We start from the raw sequence: 25,534 nt of genomic DNA, 5'->3' as shown, positions 1-25,534 counted from the left end.
CTTTACCGCCAAGCTACAATGGAACTCCTATTTTAATTTTTTTATGAATGTAGTTGATTTACAATGTTGTCTTCATAGTTGCGATTTTATTAAACGTCTTCTCCATCAGGCTGAGTTCCCTGAGTGCTATTTTCCTCCCTGTTGTATGCCCAGTTCCTGTCACCAACCAGTCACTCAAATATTTGTTTAAAGAATAAATCTGTACCCCAAATCATCAAGATTCACAGTTGCACAAAAGGGTCTACTTCTAAAGCAGCACAAGTGACTGGCAGAGTTGCCGAGAGAACATCCTTTAACAAGATCCATCCTTCTTGGAAGCCTGTTATGGCTTTAATTAAAATTTTCCTCTGCTTGTAAAAACGGGGGAAATTTTTTTCTCCTCTTCCACTGGAAATGCATCATAACCATTTCTCTCTTGTTACTTAAGACATTTTTAAAAATAGCATCCACCGTCTTTTAGCTCACTGCACCTCTATTGCACATACAGTGGACTTGGGATTTTTTTCCACGATGTAAATGCTGCTGCCGAAAACACTGCTGCACACACATCTTTGTGCCCATCCGATTATATCCTTATGATAAATCTCTGCAAGTGGAAATTGCGGGGTTGGAGGGTCTGAAACACTTTCAAGGCATCTGACAGATATTGTCAAGTTGCTTTCCAGAAAGGTACCAATTCACATGTCCCAGCAGCCCCGAATTATGGCTGCCCATCTCCCACCCTGTGCTGCGCCTGGGCCTGATGATTTCTTTCATCTTTGTTAATTTGATGATGGGTAAAAGCGTATTAAGTTTGTCACTGAACCATGAACCAAACCAAAGATGAAAATGTATTTACACATAAACACCTAGTGAGTCAGCGTGAACCAGAACTCAATCTGGATTTTCATTCTTTTTTTTTTTTCAGTTGTGCCCGTGGTATGTGAAAGTTTCCCAGGCAGGGATCGAACCTGTGCCACAGCAACAATTCAAGCCACAGGAGGGACAACACTGGATACCTAACCCACCGAACCACAAGGGAAGTCCTGGATGTTCTTTTGTTTTTTTCTGGTTATGCCTGTGGCATGCCGAAGTTTCTGAGTCAGGGATTGAACCCCATCCACAGCAGAGACCTGAGTCACAGCAACAGCAGTGACAAAGCCAGTTCTTTCTTTTTCTTTCTTTTTTTTTCTTCTTCTTTTTTTTTTTTTTTTTTTTTTTTTTTTTGCTTTTTAGGGCTGCACCTGCGGCATATGGAGGGTCCCAGGCTGGGGGGGGGTCCAATCGGTGCTACATCTGCTGGCCTACGCCACAGCCACAGCCACGCAGGACCCGAGCTGCGTCTGTGACCTACACCACAGCTCATGGCAACACCAGATCCTTAGCCCACAGAGCGAGGCCTGGCCTCATGGATCCTAGTCCGGTTTGTTTCCACTGTGCCATGACAGGAGCTCCACAACACCACTTCTTACCAACCACACCACCAGGGAATGCCATGCTTTTCTAAAACGATGGAAATGGAAGGTTCCCAGTGTGGCTCAGCAGGTTAAGGACCTGACAATTGCTCTGAGGAGGTGGGTTCCATCCCTGGCCTCTCTGTGGGTTAAGGACCTGGCATTGCTGTGGCTGTGGCACAGGTGTGCAGTCATGCCTCTGATTTGATCTCTATTCCAGGAACTTCCATATGCCACAGCTGCGGCTGTAAAAAGAATTAAAAAAAAAACAGGAGTTCCCATCATGGCTCAGCAGAAAGGAATCTGACTACCATCCATGAGGACACAGGTTTGAGCCCTGGCCTCGCTCAGTGGATAAGGATCCAGCATTGCTATGAGCGATGGTCAGCTATGGTGTAGGTCGCAGACCCAGATCAGATCCCACGTTGCTATGGTGTGGGCGGGCAGCTGCAGCTCTGATTCATCTCCTAGCCTGGGAACCTCCATGTGCCTCAGGTGCAGCACTAAAAAATGTAACACGCACACACAAGAAGAAAAAAACAAAAACCGATGGAAGTAGGGCATCAAAATCTCATGTGAACTGAGACTCTAAGGTGTTGTTATCCACCTGGGGCCAAAACTGGGCGCCCCACTGGACACCTCGGTCCCCGAACTCTGGGCCCTTTGGACAAGCCTTGTGTGACCCAGAAACTTCACCATGCAGGCCGAAGGAGAGGCTGCACTCCCACTCCTGACCCCCAATTCTGCTTTCCATCACTTCCGGGGCGGCCAGGGGCGCAGGGAAAACACTCTGACGTGGGATCTCCCTGGCGCACTCCGTCTGCAAACCGACTCCGCACGAGCCACCGCAGTGGCAAAGGCGCGGCCAGCGGTTCCTGCTTCCCAGGTCACCGCCCACCGAAGTGGGCTATTGGCAAAACACCGCGGAAGGTTCTGGAAGGCTCTCGAGGCTTCCCTAGGGGCCGGGTGAGGCGGGGCGGAGACAGAGGGCAGCGCGGGCTTCACGGGCACGGGCAGGGGCCCGCGGGCGCACACGTGAACCTGCAGGACACAGCCACAGTCCTCGCCGCCCACCTCGCGCCCGTCAGTCAGTCTCGCGCGCGCCCGCGCACCCCCGCGCGTTCTCTCGTCACTTTGCTCCCCGCCGGGCGGAAGGGGCAGGGCCGCGGCGCTGGCGCTGGCGCCCATTGGTCAGAGGCGTGGGTGGGACTTGCGGCGCCAGGCTGGCTCCGCCCCCGGCCCGCGGGAGCGGCGGCGGCGGCGGCGGTGGCGGCGGTGGTGGAGGAGGTGGTGAGCGCGGGCGGGAGCGGGCGGCGGGGCCTGGGGCGGCGCGGGTGCGACCGCCGTTGGGCCGCTGCGGCCTCCTCGCCCTCCGCGCTGAGCTCCAGGGACGCCGCGTTGTGGAGGCCGGGTGCCCGGTGAGCCCGGCGGGCTGCGCCCTTCGGGTCGGCCGGGCGGGGGCAGAGGCGGCGGGGCCGGGCTTGGGGGGAGGGGCGGACCCCGAAAGAGGCTCTGTCGCGGGAGAGAGCCTCTGTTTATTGAATCCTCTTTTGCTCTCTCGTACCTGAATCTCTTTTCTGTTTGAACATCCCCTTCTGTCCCCGAACCCCATCTCAGCTCCCTGAACCCCACCTCTGTTCCCCGAGTCTCTCCTTTGCTGTCTGAACCCATTCTTTGATACCTGAACCACCATCTCTGCTCCCTGAATCCTCTCCTCTCATCCCTGCACCTTCTCCTCTTCTGCCTGAACCCCACCTCTGCTCCTTGGATCTTTCTTCTGCTACCTGAATCCCACTTCTCCTCCCTGAATGTCTCCTTTGCTGTCTGAACCCCTCCTCTGCTCCCTGAACCCCCACCTCTGCTGCCTGAATTGCTCTCTGCTGTCTCTTCTTCTGCTTGAACCCATCTCTACTTCCTGAATCTGCTGCCTTAACCCCTTCTCTGTCTCTACATTCCACCTCTGCTGCCTGAACTCCCTTCCTCTGCTAACTGGGCACACCCCCTCCCGCTGTGGTGAACCCCACTTTGCACAGATGAACCCCCCCACCTTTTCTTTTCTGTCAACAGCTAGATCAGCCTTCCCGATTGATGTCACGAACGGTCTGCAGCTGTCCCCGTCCTTTCTGGGACACAGCAGCCAGAAGAGCAGTCACTTTCCTCCAATTTTATTTTATTTTTTTGCACCGTGGTCAAATGTTAAGTCTCTCGTAACGAGGGAGGCTTGTAAGCGTTGATTGTTTAAAAACACCTCTTGTGCTGAGGACAGAGGCGGGCCTTTAGCACAGACATTATTTATTCAGGAGCCTTTTAAAAATAATCCAGACGGAGCCTTCGGGAGGGAACTTGGCTGTATTTTATCGATGAAAATAATCTAGGCGCTTTTCTAGTACCAAAGCCAGTCATTTCTTTTTGGCATTGAGCCCCTCAGTGCAAGATGATGGAATTGAACCATCTACTTGAGGACCCCCCCCCCCAACCTTTGCCCTTGAGAGTTATATCTGCCTTGAAATCGAAAGCAAACGATGTTGTAAACCACCGTGCACATTTTGTTGCAGGGCACATCGCGTCAGACCTTCAAGTACTTTGTTTGTGCCAAATCATTACCACTTGCCACATGAGTCTAAATCATGACGGATGCCAAGTATGTCCTCTGCAAATGGAAAGAGCGATTATGGCCTGCAAAGGTGACAGCCATTATTCTGTAATTTCAGGAATTAGAAATGACTTTCGGCTGACAAGTAAAATCTTTATCAGGAAATACCTAGGAGTTGCTTCAGTGAAATAATTGAGTCTGAACAGTTGGCGCTGCTATCTGTTGGCACTGATTCTCATTCCCCATTTAATGGGGTTTTGGTCGAGTGCTTACAAGGTTACACTTCCGGAAGTCAGTCTCTCTCTTTTTTTTTTCCACCCAGAAAAAAAATTCTTTAACAGAGTCAGCTATAAAAAGGCATGTAAGACTAACTGAAGGAAATCTCTGGCAAGGCGCCCTGAGAGTAAATAACAGGAGTATCTTGGGGAGCTTTTCCAGCAACGCCGTAGGCAGAGTGCCAGAGTGCGCAGCAAAATCCTGGGTTCTGGTCTGTGTCTGCTACTGCCCTCGTGCCTCAGTTTCCATACTTCTGAAGCTAGCTCACTTGTATACTTTAAAAGTCAATCAGCTATTGCATTTGTGTTTATGTGTGGCCACTGCATCTTGCTTTGGGTCAGCAGTTTGTTGTGTCTTAGTTACATTTTTTTTTTTTTTTAAATGTAGGTCTTGGCCGGAACTGAGAAATCAGCAAAAAATAAGAGAAAAAAGAATATTTTCCTAAACGTTCAGATACTCTCCTTAGACAAAAAGTTAAGTGTTGTGTTTTTGTTTTGTTTTTTTGTCTTTTTAGGGTTGTACCTGCGGCATATGGAATTTCCCAGGCTAGGGGTCGAATCAGAGCTGCAGCTGCCCATCTACACCATAGCCACAGCAACTCGGAATCCAAGCTGCGTCTGCGACCTACACCACAGCTCAGGGCAACCCCAGATCCTTAGCTCACTGAGTGAGGCCAGGGATCAAACCAGAGTCCTAATGGATATTGGTTGGGTTTGGGTTCCTTAACTGCTGAATCACGATGGGAACTCCCTCATGTTGTGTTTTTGTAATACTGTATATTTTTTTTCCATGTGGGATTTCTGATACCACCCCCCCACACACCCACTTCCAAAAAAAAAAAGGGAAGTTTTCTTTTAAGGGCTTCTTATCCCTTTAGTTCCTGGAAGTGCTAATAACAGCCGTAAGAGGAAAACTGGTTTTATTTCACATATGTTTGAGAAATTGAAGATCTTTGCAAGGTATTGTGTGTGATCTACAGAGAGATCAGTATAAAAGCGGAGTAAATACAGGAGCTCCCTGGTGGCTCAGCGGGTGAAGGATCTGGCGTTGTCAATGCTGTGGCACAGGTTTTTGCCCTGGCCCTGGCCCTCCCCCCCCCCAAAAAAATGGCGTAAATATAAATTATATACTAGGTGAATGGTTGCTGGGGTTCAGGTGGGGATGTTTCCTTCCCACAGATTTATTTCTGTTTCTTTTTTCCAGAAACTAGTGTGACAGCCCCATGAGTCTTGGAATGTTTGATGTTTGAGCCTGTCCTTCTAACAGGAAGCTGTCCTTTAGCATTCAGACAGCAAATGCGTGGGCATGGGTGTGGGGTAGCTTTATATTGTGATCTGGGTTGTCCTTCACTTGAAGGACATAGGTCACCAGGCACCACTGGAATGCCCAGGTCCTGTGTGACTACTGAAAATTCCCAGTTCTAAATGAAGAATAAAACCTGGTCAGCTCCCCTTCCAGCTTCCCTGCGTCCCCATCCCTCTCTCTGCAGAGCTGCTTGCTTGGACGCCTGCTTAGTCCTCAGCTCACACTTTCCCTGAGGCTGGGAAGGTAATTGAATACTCGAGTTTAAAAGGAAAGCACATCCTTTTAAACTAAAACACACCTGCTGGGCTGTAAACAGCTTCTAGTGACATTATCATCTACTCTGAAAATGTAACAAAGGAGTTATTTGTGCAGTTGAAAGTGGGATTTGCCTCATAAGAGTCACAATTTGAATTCATTTTTACTCTAAAATCCAGCCAACCTTTTTTTGTCTTAAAAGGGGAAGGGGAAAAAAAATAAAACCCTCCACATTCACCAGAGTCCTTGCTGCCTCTAACCTCAGGCGTGCGAATTCCTTGTTGGCTGTGACTTTTGGTTTAAGTGTAAGGGTGTGGAGGAAGAAAATGAATCTCATTCTTTTGTCATCTCCAGAAAAACAAGTTTGAAAACATCTTGATGGCGTCTAACGGCCGTTTCTGTCCCTGCAGAATTAAGGTAATGAACAAGAGGGCCAAGATCCTGGAGAAGTCTCACATTGAAAGCATTGCCTCCTCTTTAGGTAAGAGCGTGTTTTCACATAACCGGCAGCTTTCCACAGTCAGAGGCAGCTTGGGAGGACGCTGAGACGCTGCTCTCGTGGGGGGAGGGAGTGTACCCCATTCACCGGTTTTTCCCTGAGCCGAAGAACCAGGAGCATCTGCTTTCTTCAGCCTTTGTAGAATTTGTCCCTGGAGCCCACACTGTTCTTGACTCCTGGGGTGGCCTGCAGGGCATGCAGAGTGGGTGTGCAGCCCTGAGCGACAGGGGGAGGGTGTTCAGTCTCTGTCTCTCTCTCTTTCGCGTTTGTTTGTTTGTTTGTTTGTTTGTTTGTTTTTGCTTCTTACATAGTAAGACTGTGAAATAATTCTGTTGCTGGTGCAGTCTCTGTCCCGAGGTTTGAGATTGCCGTCCAGTGTGGATCTAAACTCCATTGCCGAGCCCCAGGGGAGAAAGCTACTACCCACCGTAGTGTGCAGGCTGCCAGCTTGGGAGCGGAGCCCTGTGACTCCTGCTCCACTGCACTCGACTTGGCCCTAGCCTGGCACACGGCCCCTGTGAGGCAGACCCAGACAGGCGAGTGCTTTCTCTCCGCAGCAGGGGCACGCTCATCCCGCATGCAGGGAACTCTTTCTGTCTAGGGACAAGCTGGCCCAGAATTCCTTCCAGCAGTGATGCAGAGTAGGGCCCGTCTCCCTGTGCCTCTGGAGGGAACGGTGGTGGTTCCCGGCTGTTTAGGTGGTGTTGGCTGCCAGCCCTGGACCACGGTCATTGCTCCTGCAGATTGTGGTATAGTGGGAAGCTGGGTGTCTGTTAATATTAAACAGGAAAATACCATGTTGATTGAGGTATTACGCCCGCTGAGCTATGATACTGCCTCCATCATCTTGTTCAAACAGATAGTGCCATGCCTGTGTGTGGCAATGAATGAATAAAACTGTTGGCAGCGGGGAGGTCAGGCTGAGAGTTCCAGGGCCTGGTCCTGTTTTCTGCTTTGAAATGCCCTTGCAGAGCAGTGTGGACATTTGCCTGGCCCACAAAGAGCCTTTGCGCTGGGCCGGTCCTCACCCCACTCCCCCCCCCCCCCAACCCGGGAGGGGAGTGTACTGCCTGCCGGGTCTTTATTGAGCTGGCCTGGGTTTTGATGGACCCTGATTGAATTTGAAACTGTAAAGCTGAGAGGATTTGAGAAACATCTGAATACATTGTGCTGGTGGCTTTGTTGTGTAACTTGGAGGAGTTTATCATTGTCACCCAATCAGGGTAGGGTCATTCACTTTTCTCTTTGGGAAAATGCAGCCTTGCAGCCCTGACCCAGTGGCTGGTGTTGGATAGCCAGGCTCCTGTCCTGGAAAGATGAAGGTGGGGACACGGTGGCCTCCAGGCCCTCGGTGCCGGACCCCGATGTCAGGGCTTTGTTCCCTCTTCTCTAGCCTCTGAGAGCGCAGTGCTGGCCGCACCCCTAGAGGAGCTGGCCTACCGGCGCGCACTTCGAGTGGCCCTGGACGTGCTGAATGAGAGGAGCTATTTGCAGGAAGAAAGCACTTCGAGGGAAGAAAGGGCCACTGTGTCTCCGAGTGAGAAGCCTGCGGAACCAGCCCCTTCACCCTACGGCCCCAGCCCCACACCTTCGCTGCTCGAGGATGCATTGGGCTGTCGCAGAGCCCAGAGGAGGGAGCGCCTGCACCAGAGGCTCTCGGGGCCGACTCCTCTTGAGAAGGACCCCACATGCCAAGTGGACCACAAGGACGGGCTTGGGCGCGGTGGATGCCCACCTGCCCCCGCACTCTCCTCAGCTGACGGTGGACCCAGAAGATCCCGGGAGAACTGGACGACCCCAAGTAAAAGGGGTAGAAGCCCAGCCCAGGAGGCCAGCTTCAGTCAGAACAGGCTTCTGGTATCAGAGGAGAACAAGGCCCTGTGTTCACCTCCCAGAGCTGGGGAGGAGGGTACCCTGGGCAGCCCTGCCACGCTTCTGTCCCCGGGACCTGTGGCCTACCCTCATGCCCGAAGCCCAGATACCCGCAGCCCAGATGGCAGCACTGTTCGGCTGGGCCCCGCAGAGGACTTTGGAAACGACCATCTCCTGGACGAAGGTAAAGGTGCTGGACAGGGGAAGCCCACAGTCAGCTGGGACGGACACTGAGCGTCTAACCAGATCCTAACGCGATCATTGAACACAGATCCCTTCCGTCCTTTTTGTTTGTCTCCCCTTTGGGTTAAAGCTTCTCCCACTGACTCCAAATCATGGTGTTTTTATTTTGTTTGGCACCAGAGGGAGTGGAGCAGACATGCGGAGGCTTTGTGGCCCTGCCGAGGCTGCATCTGCTCCCCCAAGGATTAAGTCCTTTATGCTGCGTTATCGCGGGGCCTGTGGTAATGCACCCCTGGTAAACAGGCAGGAATCTCAGAAGCGATTAACTCACTGAAGAGGCTCCTGACTTTTTAAGGATTCCTGTGTGGGTGTATTTTTGTGTGGCTCCAGCCATGCGCTCTGATTCTCTCACAGCAGCGTTAGTTTTGAAATGCTAATTCAGAAACTAATCTCTGCTCCTGCCTCACTCCTGCGTTCCTGCCTCCTTCTGCCCATCTCTCGAGGGTCCACCTCACCAAGGCCCCCTTGCTGTTTTCCCCAGGGAGGGTGGCTGCCCGCCACCTTGGCTGCCCGCAAATCTGAGGGCGCGTGAGTAGGGAACCCCCCCAACCCTGTTCCTCCTGCTTCTGTCAGCCCCTCTCTTCTGCTCTTTTTCTCTCATCAATGTGCTTTCCTCACACGCTCCCTGCCCTAGTGTGGCTGTGTAACTTTGTGCTCGTGCTCATGCATCGTGAGCTGCTTTCCTGGGGTCAGTCCCCAGGATCACGAGGGTGATGGTCTGGTCTCCGCTGTTGGCAGCCCGTCAGTCTTCTGAGGAGTCGGTAGAGTTGAATTCCGTCAGGTCTATCCTGGAGGAGGACGAGGAGGATGAAGAGCCCCCTAGGATCCTCCTGTATCACGGTGAGGCCCCAGGAGCCCTGGGCGCACTCCCGGTGGTGCTGCCCGCGGCTTTGGGGGGAGGTTTCCCGCTGCCTGGAGAGTCCTGGGTTCTGTGTCTGGAGGACAGTTCCGCAGAGAGGAGCCCATGGGCTGAGCGGGCCAGCCCCAAAACCCTGCTTCCTGCCTGCGTCCTGCTGCTCCCAGGGGGCTGAGGGTACCGAGTGAGTAGATGTGCTCTGTCCGGATGTGCTCTGTCGCCATCACTTGGGTGTGGCCTGACGCTGCTTCAGGACTGTGTCCCAGGAGGCAGGGTCTCCCGCCCCCATGTGTGCGCATTGCACCCCCAGGTGCAGCATTGGGCCCCACGGTCCTGCCCCGCAGGTCCGATGCAGCGGGCCAAACAACCAGACGAACCAGCTACAGAAAGTTGGTTTTGAACTAAGCCCTTCAGAGCTGGGTCCATTGTCAGACTCACTTTTTAACCATTTAGTGTAATGTGGTCTGGTTTGGGCGTTTTTTTGTTTTGTTGTTGTTGTTTTTGATCTCTTCATTGTGAAAGAATTAGATATTCGCAGGGCATTGCACAGCCAGTCCAGGGCGGCCTGCGGGTCCCCTCCGACTCTCTCTGCGCAACCATGTCCTGGGCGTTTCCCATGGCTCTGCTGGTCATTCCTGGTGGTGACTGGTCATCATGCACTGAGAGTGATGGGTGTTCGCTCACCAAGCCGTTCCTATCCTTTGGGTGTCTGGACGTTTCCACGCCTGGAGGCTGCAGCATGTGGGCTCTGGGGAGTGACGGTGGCATCGGCTCCCAGGGACTTACTGGGCAACGAGAAAGACACCGCGCCTCCTTGTGAAGGGTGTTTATGTCCTCATTGCCACCTGGGGTTGGTCACCTCAGCGCCGAGACCCTAGCACTGGCTTTTTTCTCTCAGTTTTGTCTTCCATATGGTTTTGGTTTTTCAGTGTTTCCTGGCTGGGCCCTGAGTCGGCTGTCTGTGCCTGTGACCCATTGTCCTTGGGGTGCCCTTATGCTCCCCTCCCCCATGTGCCACAGGCCCCCGCTCCCAGTCTCTATCCTCGCAGACCTTCCTCTTGTCTGTCAGGCGCCACAGGGCTTTTTCTTCCAGGAGACAACGGCGCCATGAACCTGAATCTTTGGTCCTGCAGCTTGTGTTACCTGATTTTGTGATATTTAAATATTAAGTATTATTTACTCATTCTGGAACGTTCTTGGTTGGGAACATAGTTAAGTCTTGTTCAGAAATAATTTGTAGTTTGGACCTGGTGTTGCTGTGGCTGTGGCGCAGGCTGGCAGCTGTAGCTCGAATTTGCCCCTGAGCCTGGCAACTTTCGCATGCTACGGGTGCAGCCATAAAAAGACAGAAAAGAAAGAAAAAAAAAATAATCTCTCATTTTCTAAAGATTACTGAAATAGTTCTCGTTCTCTCTCTCTCTCTCTCTTTTTTTTTTTTTAGCTGTGCCAGCAGCATGTGGAAATGATCCGTGCCCCAACAATGACCCAAGCCACTGCAGTGACAACACCGAGTCCTTACCTGCTGAGCCACCAGGGAACTCCTTTTTCTTGCTTTTTAAAACACCCAGTTTCTCAGACTGATGAGATTCTCAGAAATTTATCCTGGAGTTCCTGTTGTGGCACAGCAGGTTAAAAAGCTAACTAGGAGTTCCCGTCGTGGTGCAGTGGTTAACGAATCCGACTAGGAACCATGAGGTTGCGGGTTCGGTCCCTGCCCTTGCTCAGTGGGTTAACGATCCGGCGTTGCCGTGGGCTGTGGTGTAGGTTGCAGACGCGGCTCGGATACTGCGTTGCTGTGGCTCTGGCGTAGGCCAGTGGCTACAGCTCCGATTAGACCCCTAGCCTGGGAACCTCCATATGCCGCGGGAGCGGCCCAAAGAAATAGCAAAAAGACAAAAAGACAAAAAAAAAAAAAAAAAAAAAAAAGCTAACTAGTATCCATGAGGATACGGGTTTGATCCCTGGCCTTTCTTAGTAAGTTAAGAATCTGGTGTTGCTGCAAGCTGCAGTATAGGTCACAGATATGGCTTGGATCTGGCATTGCCATGGCTATGTGTAGGCCTGCAGCCACAGTTCCAATTCAGCCCCTAGCCCGGGAACTTCCATATGCCATGGGTGCAGCCGTTATTTTGTTTTATTTATTTATTTATTTATTTTAGGGCCGCACCTTCCGCATATGGAGGTTCCCAGGCTAGGGGTTGAATTGGAGCTGCGGCTGCTGGCCTGTACCACAGCCACAGTAGCATGGGATCCAAACCACATCTTTGACCTATGCTGTAGCTTGCGGCGATGCTGGATCCTTAACCCACTGAGGGAGGTTAGGGGTCACACCCACATTCTCAAGGATACTAGTCGGATTCTTAACCCGCTGAGCCACAATGGGAACTCTGTGTTTTATTTTATTTTATTTTTTTATCTTTTTAGGGCCGTACCTGCTGCATTTGGCGGTTTCCAGACTAGGGGTCCAGTTGGAACTATAGCCTCCAAATCGGAGCTGCAGCTTCTGGCCTACGCCACGGCTACAGCAACACGGAATCCGAGCTGCATCTGCCACCACAGCTTATGGCAGCATTGGATCCTTAACCCAATGAGTGAGACCAGGGAACAAACCTGCGTCTTCATGAATGCCAGTTGGGTTTGTTAATCGCTGAGCCACGACGGGAACTCCAACAAGTGCTTTCTTTATTCTGGACTAGCATGAGACTTAGAAGTTGTAGAGGTGGCACTGAGCCCCCGCCCGCCAGCACCCAGTGAGCAGACCCAGGCTCTGGTCAGCACTTAGATTCTAATGACAGGCTGGGGTGGGGACGGGTCTCAGACCTGCCCCTCGAGCTCTCGGCTCTCTTATGGGAACCACGTCAGCACCAGGCTGAGACAGCATCTCTGTAATTGTGTAGTTTGTCAAGCTGTTATGCTTGACGTTTCTCTAACTTGTCTCTTTGTTTCTTCTTTCTCTAAATTCTAGAACCGCGTTCATTTGAAGTAGGAATGTTAGTCTGGCTTAAATACCAAAAATACCCATTCTGGCCTGCCGTGGTAAGAACCCTCCTCCATCTCACTCTTGGTCAGTCGGTCCTGAATGTGAGGTCGTCCGTTCCTCAGTGTTGGGCGGTTGCCGGGGAGACAGCAGGGGCGCCCGTCCTGCAGACACGGCGCACTTACCTAAGGAGGCCTTCTGGCATAGTGGACTGCAAGGCTTTATAGGTCAGGTCGTTGCCAAGCAGACTTAGGAAGCCTGCCTCCCTAAAATGCCTGTGGTTTGCTTATTTTATTTTTGTTTTTTTTAGGGCCGCCCACAGCATGTGGAAGTTCCCAGGCTAGGGATCGAATCGGAGCTACAGCTGCCGGCCTACACCAGTCACAGTAATGTCAGATCTGAGCCCGATCTGCAACCTACACCACACCTCACGGCAGTGCCACATCCTTAACCCACTGAGTGAGGCCAGGGATTGAACCTGCAACCTCATGGTTCCTAGTTGGATTCATTTCTGCTGAGCCATGACAGGAACTCCCGGCTCATTTTAAATGTCATGCACTTTGGGCCTTTTCCCTGTCATAGCACTTTCATTCTCAGGTTGGGGTGGGGCCCTTTGTCCAAGCAGTGGCAGGTGTGTGGGGTTCCGGCCGTGCCCCCAGTGTGGTGGACACCCCTCAGCACTGCCTGGCTGCTGTCGCCCCTTCAGTCTCCTCTTTAATCCCCGCTTTGTCCTCTGTAGGCAGAGATGGGATTCTGACGGTCCTGGCTCTGGTTCTTTAATTTTTAGGAGAGAGTAAACGGGGAAGGTATTTGCCACCGTGCAGGAGCTTTTGTTGTGGTGATGAGCTTGGTCTCGTCCAGACCAGCATGGCCCCTGGCACATGACTGACTCGTTCAGGAAGGACAGGATTAAAGGGTCTGTAGGCGGAGCACAGACATGTAGGTGCAGCGCCATTTTCAAGCAGCCTCTGGACAGGTTGCAGGGGGCTGGTTACAGGGTCCCTCACCTCCCGCCCCGCCAGCACTTGCTTCCTGGAGGCACCATGTCCTCCGCCGTTGGCAGCCTTCCTCACACCTCTCCTTTTCACCAGCCTGCTGGTTGACAGGGTGCCAGTGCAGCAGAGGTGCGGAAAGCTGTGGGGAGGCCAGTTCTGAGCTCGCCTGCTTGTCCCCCAGATGAAGAGGCTCTCCAGCCAAGATGGGCAGGGATGGTGGGGCAGTGGGCCTGATCCTTGTCAAAGTGCTAAGAGCGATGTAGGTGGTTTCTGGGTGTTTCCGAGTGTTAGCTTTGTCTCTGTGTTCCCGAGCTGACTGTGCCCTTTGTCACATGCTTAATGAAGTGACGTCAGGATGGTGCCTGAAACCCACCACCTTTGGGTCCTTGACACCTTTTGTTCTTGCATTTGCCAACAGGTCAAGAGTGTCAGGCGAAGGGATAAGAAAGCAAGCGTGCTTTTTATTGAAGGAAACATGAACCCCAAAGGGAGAGGGTAATACACTCTTCTTTGTTCTTGATGAGTGCTTCCAGGGTGGGGTGATGGCTGGTGGAGGAGTACCCCTGCAGGCCCCGAAATCTGATGCCCGAAGCAAGGTCCCAGTCGGACCCTCATCGAACCCCCCGCTTCCTAGAACTGCTGCAGGAGTTGGTCACTGCAGGTGCTGAGAACAGCCTCTGCCTCAGCCTTTGTTTTGCCGCGGTTTAGTTGCCTGGTGGTCCCTGGAGTCCTGTGGTCCTGCACCATGGGGTGGAAGCGTCACCTGCCGGGCCTCGCAGACAGCCCCTGCTGCCATGGGGATGGGAGGACCAGGGACCCTCGGGCACTCCGTGACTCCCTCTGAGGAAAGGAGCTCCCAGGTCTTGAGGTGGAGTCCATTCATGTTAACCTTTTCTCTCTCTGCTTCAAGCATCACGGTGTCTCTTAGACGGCTGAAGCATTTTGATTGTAAGGAGAAGCAGGCGTTTCTGGTAAGTGAATGGTTATTGGTGCTGCTTTGAAGGCCTGGTTTGGTGGATGGTAACCGTGTCCTCCATGTGACCCTCAAAACAGTGGCAGTCTACAACCCGGTTGTGGCCGCTGCTCTGGGGACTGGTGCCCTGGGTTCTCCTAGCACCAGGGAGGGGGCTCTTGTCCCCTCCATATGGGCTTGGCTTGGAGCACAGGGTGCACCACGCTGAGGGGAGGTGACAGGGCTTCTAGCTCCTTCTGAGACCAGTGGTTCTAAGCCAGGGCCTGGGCACTGCCCACGTTGGGGAGCAGTGGACACTCTGCATGGGGCTCCTGGACCACATACCTGTGGCTCTGTGACCAGCTCTCTCATCCATGCCTTGCTCACAACCCCCTGAGAGCTGGTCTGCACTGAGTGCTGTTAACTCTGGAACACAAACCGCTGCTGGGTTGATGTGGTGGGGCCAGTCAGGCTCACTCTGAGGCCTGGTTTTCCTGGCTGCGTCAGCAGGCTCTCTGGGGTCTGTGTGGGAGATACTGTCCTGGGTGAGGGGTATCATCTGAGTTGGTTCCTCAGATTAGGGGGACACAGTGGGGCCGCCCAGGAAACCTTCTGCTGCCCACTGTTCTCAGTGCTGCCAGGCCACTGGCACAGCAGGGAGCACTGCCTCCTGGGAGTTGGTGCTGGCCTGTCCCAACAAGTCAGCAAGCCTGGCGGAGACCCCTGTGTCCTCCTCCTCCATAGCTGCCCGCCCATTTCCATCACACGCCTGTGGATTTCAGGTTAATTTCATTCATTGTCCCAGCGCAGGGGTCCTCATAGGGGTAACCACTTTGGTTTGTTGTGAGGACCATGAGGCCCAGGGTCTCTCCCCTCCAGGGCAGTACTTCTCCCGGCTGCCCCTGCTCTGTTGGGAGCAGTGGGCCTAGAGGTGTCTGCAGGTTTATTTCATGTGACCTCAAGTTTAGGGATCCATCGGCTGCACTTGGCTGTGTTCCCCACCCTCTTTTGTATGGTCTGTGGTCCTTTCAGCGCCCTCTGTGGACAAGGGAGTGGAGGACACATGTTGGAATAGCTCCCCATGGCTCCCACTGACACCCACTGTGTGGGTTTCGTTGCAGGACGAGGCCAAGGAAGACTTTGGTCAGGCCATCGGCTGGTGCGTCTCGCTCATCACCGACTACAGGGTCCGGCTCGGTACGCGGGCAGCAGCGCCCTCGCTCAGAGAGAAGGGGGACAGCAGCGTGGGGCAGAGTGCAGCCTCTTCCCACTGGCTGTCTGGCCCAGCCCCTACCAGTGTTCTCTGCACAGAGGCGGTGGGCGGGACGGGGGGAGGCAGCTGGTGGAAGCCAAAATCCTGGGTCTGAACAAAACAGTTTCTGAGTCCGAGCTGGTTTCTGCCTATCTCAAGTTCAGCTGTCAAGACTCTATAGACTGTGGTGTCGTTAGTAAAAAACCCCTGGCCTTTCTGGAGCCAGCGTATTCTCTGTGCCCCAAGTCCTCTCGCCGGGTGGTGGGGTGGGTCGCTTGGGGCCTGGACTCCAGGTCAGGGCACTTGGATGGGACCACCTGGGAAGGGATTTCCTGAGCGTCTCCTCATATGTGTGACCTGGCTTCCCCTGCCCCCCCCCCCCCCCGCAGGCTGTGGTTCTTTCACCGGCTCTTTTCTGGAATATTATGCAGCTGACATAAGTAAGTCCGCCAGAATCCTTTAAAGTGGGACCTGGAGTTCCCATCGTGGCTCAGCAGTAATGGACCTGACTAGTATCCATGAGGATGCGGGTTCAATTCCTGGCCTCACTCAGTGGGAGGGGAGCCGCTGTGGGTTTCTTCCCTGCTTTGCGTCTGGGCTGGTGGCTACCCACTCACACCTGCTGTCAGCACTGGTGGTGTTTTGTTGGCTGTACGGAGCCTTGCCTGATGCAGGGGTGTCTGGATGGTCCTTTCCTCTGCCTCCCTGTTGCTAGCAGTTGGTTGCTGGTCATTCCAGAGTTGGGCTGCATGAAATGATGCTCTTCAGTGGGGCAGGGGTGGAGGGCAGAGCTGGGGAGAGAGGCGGAGTCCTGTCTGAGGGGAACGTGGTGGTTCCTCCTGGAGCGTGGTGTCCAACCCCAGCCCTGAGTGGTACCCACAGTCACAGGAGCTTGTGCACTTCCTCTGCAGGCTACCCTGTCCGCAAGTCAATCCAGCAGGACGTCCAGGGGACCAGGTTCCCCCAGCTGAGCAGGGGGGACCTGGAGGAGCCCACAGTGGGGGGCCCGAAGGGCAGGAGGCAGGCCTGCAGGAAGGTCCTCCCTGACCGTTCGAGGGCCGCCCGGGACCGTGCCAACCAGAGGCTGGTGGAATACATCGTGAAGGCCAGGGGTGCTGAGGGCCACCTTCGGGACATCCTGAAGAACAGGAGGCCATCCAGGTGGCTGAAGACCTTCCTGAGCTCGGGGCAACATGTGACCTGCGTGGAGACTTACCTGGAGGATGATGAGCAGCTGGACCTGGTGGTGAAGTACCTGCAGGGGCTGTGCCAGGAGGCGGGCAACAGAGCTCTGGCACACACGGGTGCCGACAGGATCCGCTTTGTCCTGGATGTCCTCCTGCCCGAGGTAGGCGGCCTGAGGGACCTTCCGCACAGTATGGGTGGGGTTGGGGTCTGCAGCCGGGTCCCAGCCCTGCTTTGCCAGGGCATCGTGGAGCCAGGCCAGGTGCCTGAGTCTGCCCACAGTGTGGGGAGCTGTGGCCTTGACCCCAGTGGGTGGTTGCCTCCAGAGATGAGTTTCTCAGGGAAGGGGCTTTACCTCTGTGGAGAGCCCCTCAGCTGGGGTGAGGGTGGGCAGGGGGGCACACACATGGCTCCTCGGGCACTGCTGGGCATGTGTGGAATGTGGAAAGATACCCCAACTCAAAAATTTTAAGTTAGGTAATTGTGGAAAGTTAGAAATATATTTAAAAAATAAAACGGTGGAATTTCAGTTGTGGCACAGCGGAAGTGAATACATCTGGGACCATAAGGTTGTGGTTTCGATCCCTGGCTTTTCTCAGTGGGTTAAGGATCCGGCGTTGCTGTGAGCCTTGGTGTAGGTCACAGACGTGGCTCAGATTTAGTGTTACCCTACTGTGCGGTAGGCCAGCAGCTGTAGCTCTGATTTGACCTCAGCCTGGGAACCTCCATGTGCTGAGGGTGCAGCCCTAAAAAGCAAAAATAAGTAAATAAAAAATAAATAAAACAACGTCGTTAACTCTTCAGCGTCCATTGTTGGGCTGGAGGAATGTGCTAACATCACCAGTACCACCAGGCCCTCCTCAGGTTATTTTGGGGTACAGCCCAAACCTTTTCCATCAGTAAGTACTTTAGTGGATGTCTCTAAAACGAATAATTCCCACCCCCACCCCCCAGAGACACCAGGTGACCTCAGGGGACATCTGTGGTCATCACGACTCGGGGGAGCCTCTAGCATGGAGGGGCTGGGGCAGGGGTGTCCTTTACCCCCACAGCAACTGGACACCCCCGCGTCAACTCTGCCAAGGGGGGGCCACCCTGGTTTGAATCATGAGGACTCTAAAGTTTTTTTATTCTGTCTTTTTTTTTTTTTTTTTTGTCTTTTTGCTATTTCTTGGGCCGCTCCCGCGGCATATGGAGGTTCCCAGGCTAGGGGTCGAATCGGAGCTGTAGCCACCGGCCTACGCCAGAGCCACAGCAACGCGGGATCCGAGCCGCGTCTGCAACCTACACCACAGCTCGCGGCAATGCCGGATCGTTAACCCACTGAGCAAGGGCAGGGACCGAACCCGCAACCTCATGGTTCCTAGTCGGATTCGTTAACCACTGCGCCACGACGGGAACTCCTTTTTTTCTTTTTTTTTGTCTTTTTGCTTTTTCTAGGGCTGCTCCCACGGCATATGGAGGTTCCCAGGCTAGGGGTCTAATCAGCTGTAGCCACTGGCCTACACCACAGTCGCAGCAACTTGGGATCTGAGCCACATCTGCAACCTGCACCACAGCTCACGGCAACGCCGGGTCCTTAACCCACTGAACAAGGCCGGGGATCAAATCTGCAACCTCATGGTTCCTAGTCAGATTTGTTAACCACTGAGCCACGACGGGAACTCCCCCATCTCTTCTTTTTTTTTTTAAAGGGCCGTACTCGTAGCACATGGAGATTTCCAGGCTAGGGGTCAAATCTTCGGAGCTACAGCTGCCAGCCACAGCCACATCAGATCCACACCACATCTGTGACCTACACCACAGCTCATGGCAACGCCAGATCCTTAACCCACTGAGTGAGGCCAAGCATCAAACACACATCCTCGTAGACGCTAGTCCGGCTCTTTTCTGCCGAGGCACAACAGGAACTCCGAAAGTATTTTTTGATGTAACCACAGTCCTGTGACTCACCTGAAGCAGTTAGAAGTGATGCTTTAACATCAGACATCTATGGTGTGTTCAGATTACCACTTTGTTTTTTTTTTTCCTAGTCAATGTATGTATTTTTAAACCTGCCCCAGTTCATTTGGACGCAGCCTCTCATTCTCTGCTTTTGGTGACGTGAGCTCTCGTCTCTCATCCTAAAGAGGACCTTGTTGACCTACTTGGGAACCTCGCTGGAAGCAGAGATATGGCAGGCTGTGCTCGTGGGCCTGGGCTGCCCATGGGTCCTCTGAGCTCCCTGTGAGCCCCCGTGGCCTGGCCCGAGCCTGAGCCGCTGCCCTCTTGCAGGCCATCATCTGCGCGATTTCTGCCGTGGACTCAGTGGACTACAAGACAGCCGAGGAGAAGTACATCCGAGGACCTTCCCTCAGCTACCGGTAGGCCGCTGGCACCTGTCCCAGCCGTTGTGCTGTTGGCTGGGCCTGCGCGTTCTCCCCATGGCCCCGATGCCGTGGCTGTTTGAGGAAACAGCAAGATTAAAGCTGCAGCCGCCGCCCTGGCTGGCTGGGATGTGCTGTGATCAAGATGTTTCCCTCACATCGGTGTGGTTCGCCGCCCTTGGACTGTTGGCCTCCAGAGCCCCTAATCCCGTCTCTGGGCCAGCTGCCAGGCCGAGCAGGGAGCAGGCGGGGCCGCGTGGCAGTGACAGGCTGAAGACTCAACTAGGGCCTTAGCCTGTGGCCGCCCGGGCACAGCTTTGCTGGCCCCTCCTGGTTCAGCCTCTCAGCCCCAGGCCCGAATCCTCCCCTGGACAGGGCTCTGGGTGCTGCCCACTGGGATGCAGTGGCCACTGGAGCCTGGGCTCAGCTGAATTAGCAGAGCAGGAATGGGCATTTCCATCTCAGTCTCAGCTGTGGGCTGGGCGGCCTCCCCACCAGCACAAACGTTGTTCCGGGAGCACAAGGTTTCTGCAGGTCGATTCCTGCTTGCTCCTCTGGACTGAGGTCTCTGCAGCCCCGGCCCTGGGCCCATGGAACGATGTGCTGCACCGCAGCCGTCACTCTGCTGCCTCCGGGACATGGCTTCTCTTTGGTCCCGTTTTTGCTCCCTTCCCAGATGTGCCCACTCCTGTTCTTTCACACTGTAGTTGCTTTTAAGTGTTGTTGCGCAAACCAGTGTCATTGTACTTCTGCCCACTTGGGGCTTCTGGAACAGATTTTGTGCTGCCTCCCTTGTGGGATCTGTGAACTGCTGTGTTACTTTTACCTTGTGGGTCATCAGTTTCAGGATCACGTTCCTAGTTTCTCTCTGTCCTAAGGGGGTGGCCAGTCAATAACCGATAATGTAAATTTTTTTTATGTAGTCACTTATGGACGGTTTGATATTTCATCTTCTTTTATTTTTAGGTTTTTTTTTTTCATTGTGGTAAAATAACATAAAATGTATCATCGTAGCCATTTTTTTTTTTTTTTTTTGGTCTTTTTTTTGCTATTTCTTGGGCCGCTGCCACAGCATGTGGAGGTTCCCAGGCTAGGGGTCGAATCGGAGCTGTAGCCACCAGCCTACACCAAAGCCACAGCAACGCGGGATCTTAGCTGCTTCTGCAACCTACACCACAGCTCACCGCAACGCCAGATCGTTAACCCACTGAGCAAGGGCAGGGACCGAACCCACAACCTCATGGTTCCTAGTTGGATTTGTTAACCATGGCACCACGACGGGAACTCCCCATCCTAGCCATTTTTAAGCGCACAGCTCATTGGCATTACACATAACCCTATTGTCAGGTGACTATCCCCACTGTCCACCTACAGAACTTTCTTATCTTCCCAATCTGATTCTGTCCCCATTAAACACTTCTCTGTTAATGGTTGTTGTTTTGTTTTGTTTTTTGTCCAGGCACCATAGTATCAGTGCTGGACCCCTAACCCACTGTGCCACAAGGGAACTCCATCTAGTGTTGTTTTTTTTGTTTGTTTGTTTGTTTTTTGTTGTTGTTTTTTAAGGGCTGCACCTGATACATATGGAGGTTCCAGGCTAGGGGTCGAATCGGAGCTGTAGCCACTGGCCTACGCCACAGCCACAGCCACATCAGATCCACACCTGTGACCTACACCATGCAACATGGATTTGTTTGTTTTATCTTTTTAGGGCCACACCTGCGGCATGTGGAAATTCCTGAGTTACAGTTCCAATCAGAGCTGCAGCTGCTGTCCTGTGCCACAGCCACAGCAACATGGGATCCGAGCTGTGTCTGTGACCTACACCACAGCTCACGGCAACACCAGATCCTTAACCCACTGATCAAACCCTCATCCTCATGAATACTAGTCAGATTTGTTACCACTGAGCCATAACGGGAACTCCCTTATTCTTTTTTATGGCTGAGTAACATTACATTATATATGTACCACATCTTCTTTTTTTTTTTTTTTTTTGTCTTTTTGTCTGTGGTTGTTGTTGCTATTTCTTGGGCCGCTCCCGTGGCATATGGAGATTCCCAGGCTAGGGGTTGAATCGGAGCTGTAGCCACCGGCCTACGCCAGAGCCACAGCAACTCAGGATCCGAGCCGCGTCTGCAACCTACACCACAGCTCGCGGCAATGCCGGATCGTTAACCCACTGAGCAAGGGCAGGGACCGAACCCGCAACCTCATGGTTCCTAGTCGGATTCGTTAACCACTGCGCCACGACGGGAACTCCCATCTTCTTAATCTAATCCTGTCAGTGGACATTTAGGTTGTTTCTACATCTCAGCTGTAGTGAATAGTACTGCTATGAATATAGGGCTCATGTATCTTTAGGAATTAAAGTTGGAGTTCCCGCCGTGGCTCAATGGTTAATGAATCTGACTAGGAACCATGAGGTTGTGGGTTCGATCCCTGGCCTTGCTCAGTGGGTTAACGATCCGGCGTTGCCATGAGCTATGTTGTAGGTCACAGACGTGGCTTGGATCCCAAGTTGCTGTGGCCGTGGCATAGGCCAGCGGCTACAGCTCTGATTCGACCCCTAGCCTGGGAACCTCCATATGCCACAGGTGCGACCCTAGGAAAGACAAAAAGAAAAAAAGAATTAGAGTTTTTGTCTTTTCCAATTATTTGCCCAGGAGCGGGACTGCTGGATCATATAGTTATTTTATTGTTGGTTTTTTGAGATACCTCTGTACTGTTCTCCATAGTGGCTGCACCAATTTACATTCCCACCAACATTGAAGGAGGGTTCCCTTTTCTCCATATCCTCTGCAGCATTTGTTATTTGTAGTCTTATTAATGATGGCTATTCTTAACAGTGTGAGGTGGTACCTCATTGTAGTTTTGGTTTGCATTTTTATAACAATTAGCTTTTTTTTTGTACCTATTGGCCATCTGTGTGTCTTCTTTGGAGAAATAATGTTTAGGTCCTCTGCCCATTTTTTGATTTTTTTTTTTTTTTTTTTTTGATATTGAGCCGTAGGAGCTGTTTGTATATTTTGGAGATTAATCTCTTGTCGGTTGTATCATCTGCAAATATTTTCTCCCATTCTGTGGGTTGTCTTATCATTTTGTTCCTTTGCTGTGCAAAAGATTAAAAGGAGTTCCTGTTGTGGCTTGGCAGTAGCAAACCTGACTAGGATCCACAAGGATCCTGGTTTACTCCCTTGCCTTGCTCAGTGGGTTCAGGAGCCAGTGTTGCTGTGAGCTGTGGTGTAGGTCGAAGGTGCAGCTCGGATCCTGTGTTGCTGTGGCTATGGTGGGGGCCAGCAGTTGCAGCTCTGATTTGACCCCTAGCCTGGGACCTTCCATATGCCATGGGTGCAGCTGTAAAAGGACAGAACAAAACAAAAAAACCTTATAAATTTGATGGAATCTCATTTGTTTACTTTTGCTTTTATTTCCGTTGCTTTGGGAGACTTTATGTCTTTTAAAATGCAATTAATGACTGAAAGGAAGTTTTCTTCTTTTGTTTTTGCAGGGAAAAAGAAATATTTGATAACCAGCTCCTGGAAGAAAGGAACCGTCGGTGCTGAGGCCGGAGGAAGCTGTGTTTTGCCCCAGAGCTCTGGGGCAGGCGGGGCTCTGCCTCCGTCTGACTGCGGCTTCTCCTTTCCTGGCTCTTGTGGAAGGTACAGGTCCTAAAAGGTTTTTAAAGGACGAAAATGAATTTCTTGTGTGTGTGCTTAACATCATTACCTGTGACTGTACTCTAGGTTCATTGAAGGTGCACATTTGTTCTTTATGTTAAAAAGCATCGTATCTGACATTAAAGAGGAGCTTTAAAGACTCTAATACAAATGTACAGCCCCTGGCACATCAATGTATTTTTCCATTTGTTTCCCTCTTTTGTGTGATTGCTCCTAAGAGGACTCCTAAGTTTGTTGTGCCTCTATTTTGTTTTTGAGAAAAACCCATGTTTGAGAGAGGCAGGACCAGAGACCAGCTGCTTTCCGGTGTTCTGGCCTCTGCTGGGATTGCCGTGCAGGAGACCAAATGGACCATGATTCTTACTGGCGTCTTTCTGCTCACTCTGCGTGGGTCAGCACCCAGCCAGCTGGAGCTGTGACACCTGTGTGTGCAGCCTGGGACACAAGCTCACACCCTGGGCCTAGCACCTGCAGAAATGAGCCCTTTGTCTGGAGGCTCGAAGCACAAGATGGGTTCCCCTGATGCCCCAGGGTCCCAGGCTCAGGGCCCTGCCTTTGGAGACAGTTGTGTGCAGGCCTGGGCCCCGACGTGGTTACAGAAGTCCCGTTTTGGCCAGAGCCACCCACAGTGGGTTATTTTTCCTAAGCTGATGGGAGGTTTCATGCAGAAGGAATCAGGGACGTGAGTTGTGAGCCCTGCCCCATCCTCCTCCTCCTGGCTACACTGCTGCCCCACCGCCAGGGCTGCACCCCACGTCTAAGGAGAGACTGGCCTCCCTGAAGTCCGCACCTGACAGTTGGAGCGAGGGTCTCGTGGGAGGCACAAGGGCATGTGCCCTGAATAGAGACTGGCGTCTGAGCCTGAACGCCTTGAGTTGGAGGGCCGGGAAGGCGTGTGACATCGCTCTTGGTTTCACTTAAACCTAAATAGAGATGTCGACACGCTGGCCCAGCGGTCCTGCTGAGGTGTTCCTCCCAGGGTGGCCTGAAAGGCGTCCTTTCTGGGCTGAGCTTGGGAGGATGGCCCTACTGGCATCACCACCATGGCCTTGCACCCTTCTAGAAAGGTCCACCAACAGTGAGCCTCCTTGAAATGGGTCAGGACAGAGAGCAAGATGCTCTTGTGGGCCAGGGGTCTGCGTGGGAATAGTCTCTTATTGTAAAGTATTTTTATATATCTGTGTCCTAAGCTCTGGTTGTGGAATTGAACTTTTCAGACTGGAATTAAATGCTGTTTTGCAGCTCTGCCTGTTTTTTTCTGGGTCCTGCGGGCAGGCAACCTCGGGTGCTCTGGCCAGATGGGCTGCCCCCATGGCTGCTTCTGCAGGTTCCATCCTAAGCACCACCCCCCCCCCCCCCCCCCCCCCGTCCCCAGCCACCTGGGGAGGCGATTCCGCATCAATCAACTCAACAAAGCAGATGTCTGTAGGGTGTGCTGGGGGCTTTGCCCCTCCCCCAACCCCAGTCCTGTGCCCAGCAAGTGTCCAGTTCCCAGCTCTCACTGCCTAGGTTTTTTGTGGGTTATGAGTGGAGTTCCCTCTCTGGTGAAGTGTGTTAAGGATCCAGCCTGGTCTCTAAGGCAGCACGGGTTCGATCCCTAGGCTGGTGGAGTGGGTTAGGGATCCAGCATTGCTGCAGCTGTGGCCTAAGTCACTCTGCAACTCTGATTGGGTCCCTGACCAGGGAACTTCCATATGTTGAGGGTGTGGCCAAAAGAGGAGGGAAAAAAAACCTTCCGCCCAAGGCCACTGGGGCAGGCCATGGTGGGTTGGTGGGGGTCTGGTGATGCCCCAAATTGGCGCTGGGCAGTGTATTAGGAAGGCAGAGCAAATTGACCCGACTAGCCAGGTGAGGAATGTTCTAGAGGGGCCTGTGAGGTAGCCCCAGGCCCCCAAACCCCAGGAGGCCAATGTAGTGGGCTGCTTCTAAAGCATGAAAGGCTGGCCCATGGCTTCCACACCCCTGTCCACTACAGCCACAGCTTCCCTCCCTCTCCCCCCACACCGGGGTCGCCCCCTGGCCGTCCTGGGCTTTGCCAGCTGGAGTCACAGCTGGCTGCACCTCTCTGCATGGCCTCCCTGCTGCCCTGTGTCTTGTCCCTCCCAGGGCCTTCACCCCTGCCCTGATCACATCCTGCCACTCCCGGCCCACCCTGCCCTGAACCTCTTCCCAGCCAGACCCCAGACTCTGAGATGCTTTTCCTAAAGTCCCACATTTCTGCACAACTACTTCCTGGAACGGGGTTTTCCTTGCATAGATTTTGGCACTTTTTCAAGTTCACTTATCTAGAAAATTGACTAAAAGAAGTAATGCAGATGGAGAGAGTCTCAAATCACAGGGAAGCAAGTCTGTGTAATGTGGTCAGTCTCCCCATTCCCATGGCCAAACTCCAGCCCTTGATCCCCCTCCTGTCTTCCCTCAACCTCTCACTGGCCCTCTGGTCACTCTGTCCTGGCAGACCTGCTTCTGGTGGGCCCCTGGTTTCAGCGATCTCCTGTGCTGCCCCAGACTCTTGCCTCCCCCATCTGCTTCCTCTCCCCATCGTGCCATCAGTCTGACTACTGACCCCCTCCTAACCAGTGAGCCCGGCCCCTGGAGGCTGGAAACCTGGGGGAATTCAAGGACAGCTAGGCTGCTTTGCTGTCTCTTAAGGACTGCAGTGGCGTGTGGATCGGGGCTGTGGCATCTGCAGGCTGGTGGGGTGGGGGTGAGGGTCGGGGTGCGGGCCTCGGGACGGCTCCCAGGGGCTTGCAGGGCAAGGACCTTAGTGGAAAACAGGAACCTGAATAGAGGGG

General features: G+C 53.0%; 1 protein-coding gene across 50 annotated transcripts; it reads left to right on the top strand.

Annotated features, from left to right (window-relative positions):
• The first annotated feature begins 2,214 nt into the window (after positions 1-2,214).
• PWWP3A (PWWP domain containing 3A, DNA repair factor) lies at positions 2,215-23,980 on the top strand. Of its 50 annotated transcripts, none has more exons than XR_014837897.1 (15): positions 2,680-2,720; positions 3,989-4,117; positions 4,690-4,775; positions 6,273-6,343; positions 7,755-8,417; positions 9,215-9,316; positions 12,298-12,368; positions 13,723-13,799; positions 14,215-14,275; positions 15,378-15,453; positions 15,898-15,948; positions 16,420-16,856; positions 18,968-19,056; positions 22,571-22,721; positions 22,998-23,980. XR_014837897.1 is itself a non-coding variant. In XM_085013476.1 (14 exons), exons 2-14 carry the CDS (start codon positions 4,061-4,063, stop codon positions 22,623-22,625), a joined length of 1,896 nt encoding a protein of 631 aa, XP_084869602.1. In that variant the 5' UTR covers positions 2,215-2,399; positions 3,989-4,060; the 3' UTR covers positions 22,626-23,980. The 50 variants fall into 50 exon arrangements, 37 of the variants coding, with proteins under 37 accessions (XP_084869602.1, XP_084869619.1, XP_084869608.1 ...); XR_014837896.1 differs by having other exon boundaries at positions 2,680-2,723; XR_002341707.2 differs by having other exon boundaries at positions 2,680-2,851.
• The last annotated feature ends 1,554 nt before the right edge of the window (positions 23,981-25,534 follow it).

Source organism: Sus scrofa, chromosome 2 (genome assembly GCF_054392235.1).
Source record: "Sus scrofa isolate SSC_HxYL_T2T_F1_AM1 chromosome 2, Sscrofa_HxYL_maternal_Yorkshire_Landrace_v2.0, whole genome shotgun sequence".
In the NCBI taxonomy this organism is placed as follows: Eukaryota; Metazoa; Chordata; class Mammalia; order Artiodactyla; family Suidae; genus Sus; species Sus scrofa.
Note: the sequence above shows the minus strand (reverse complement) of the source record. Positions and strands in the feature narration are given on the sequence as shown.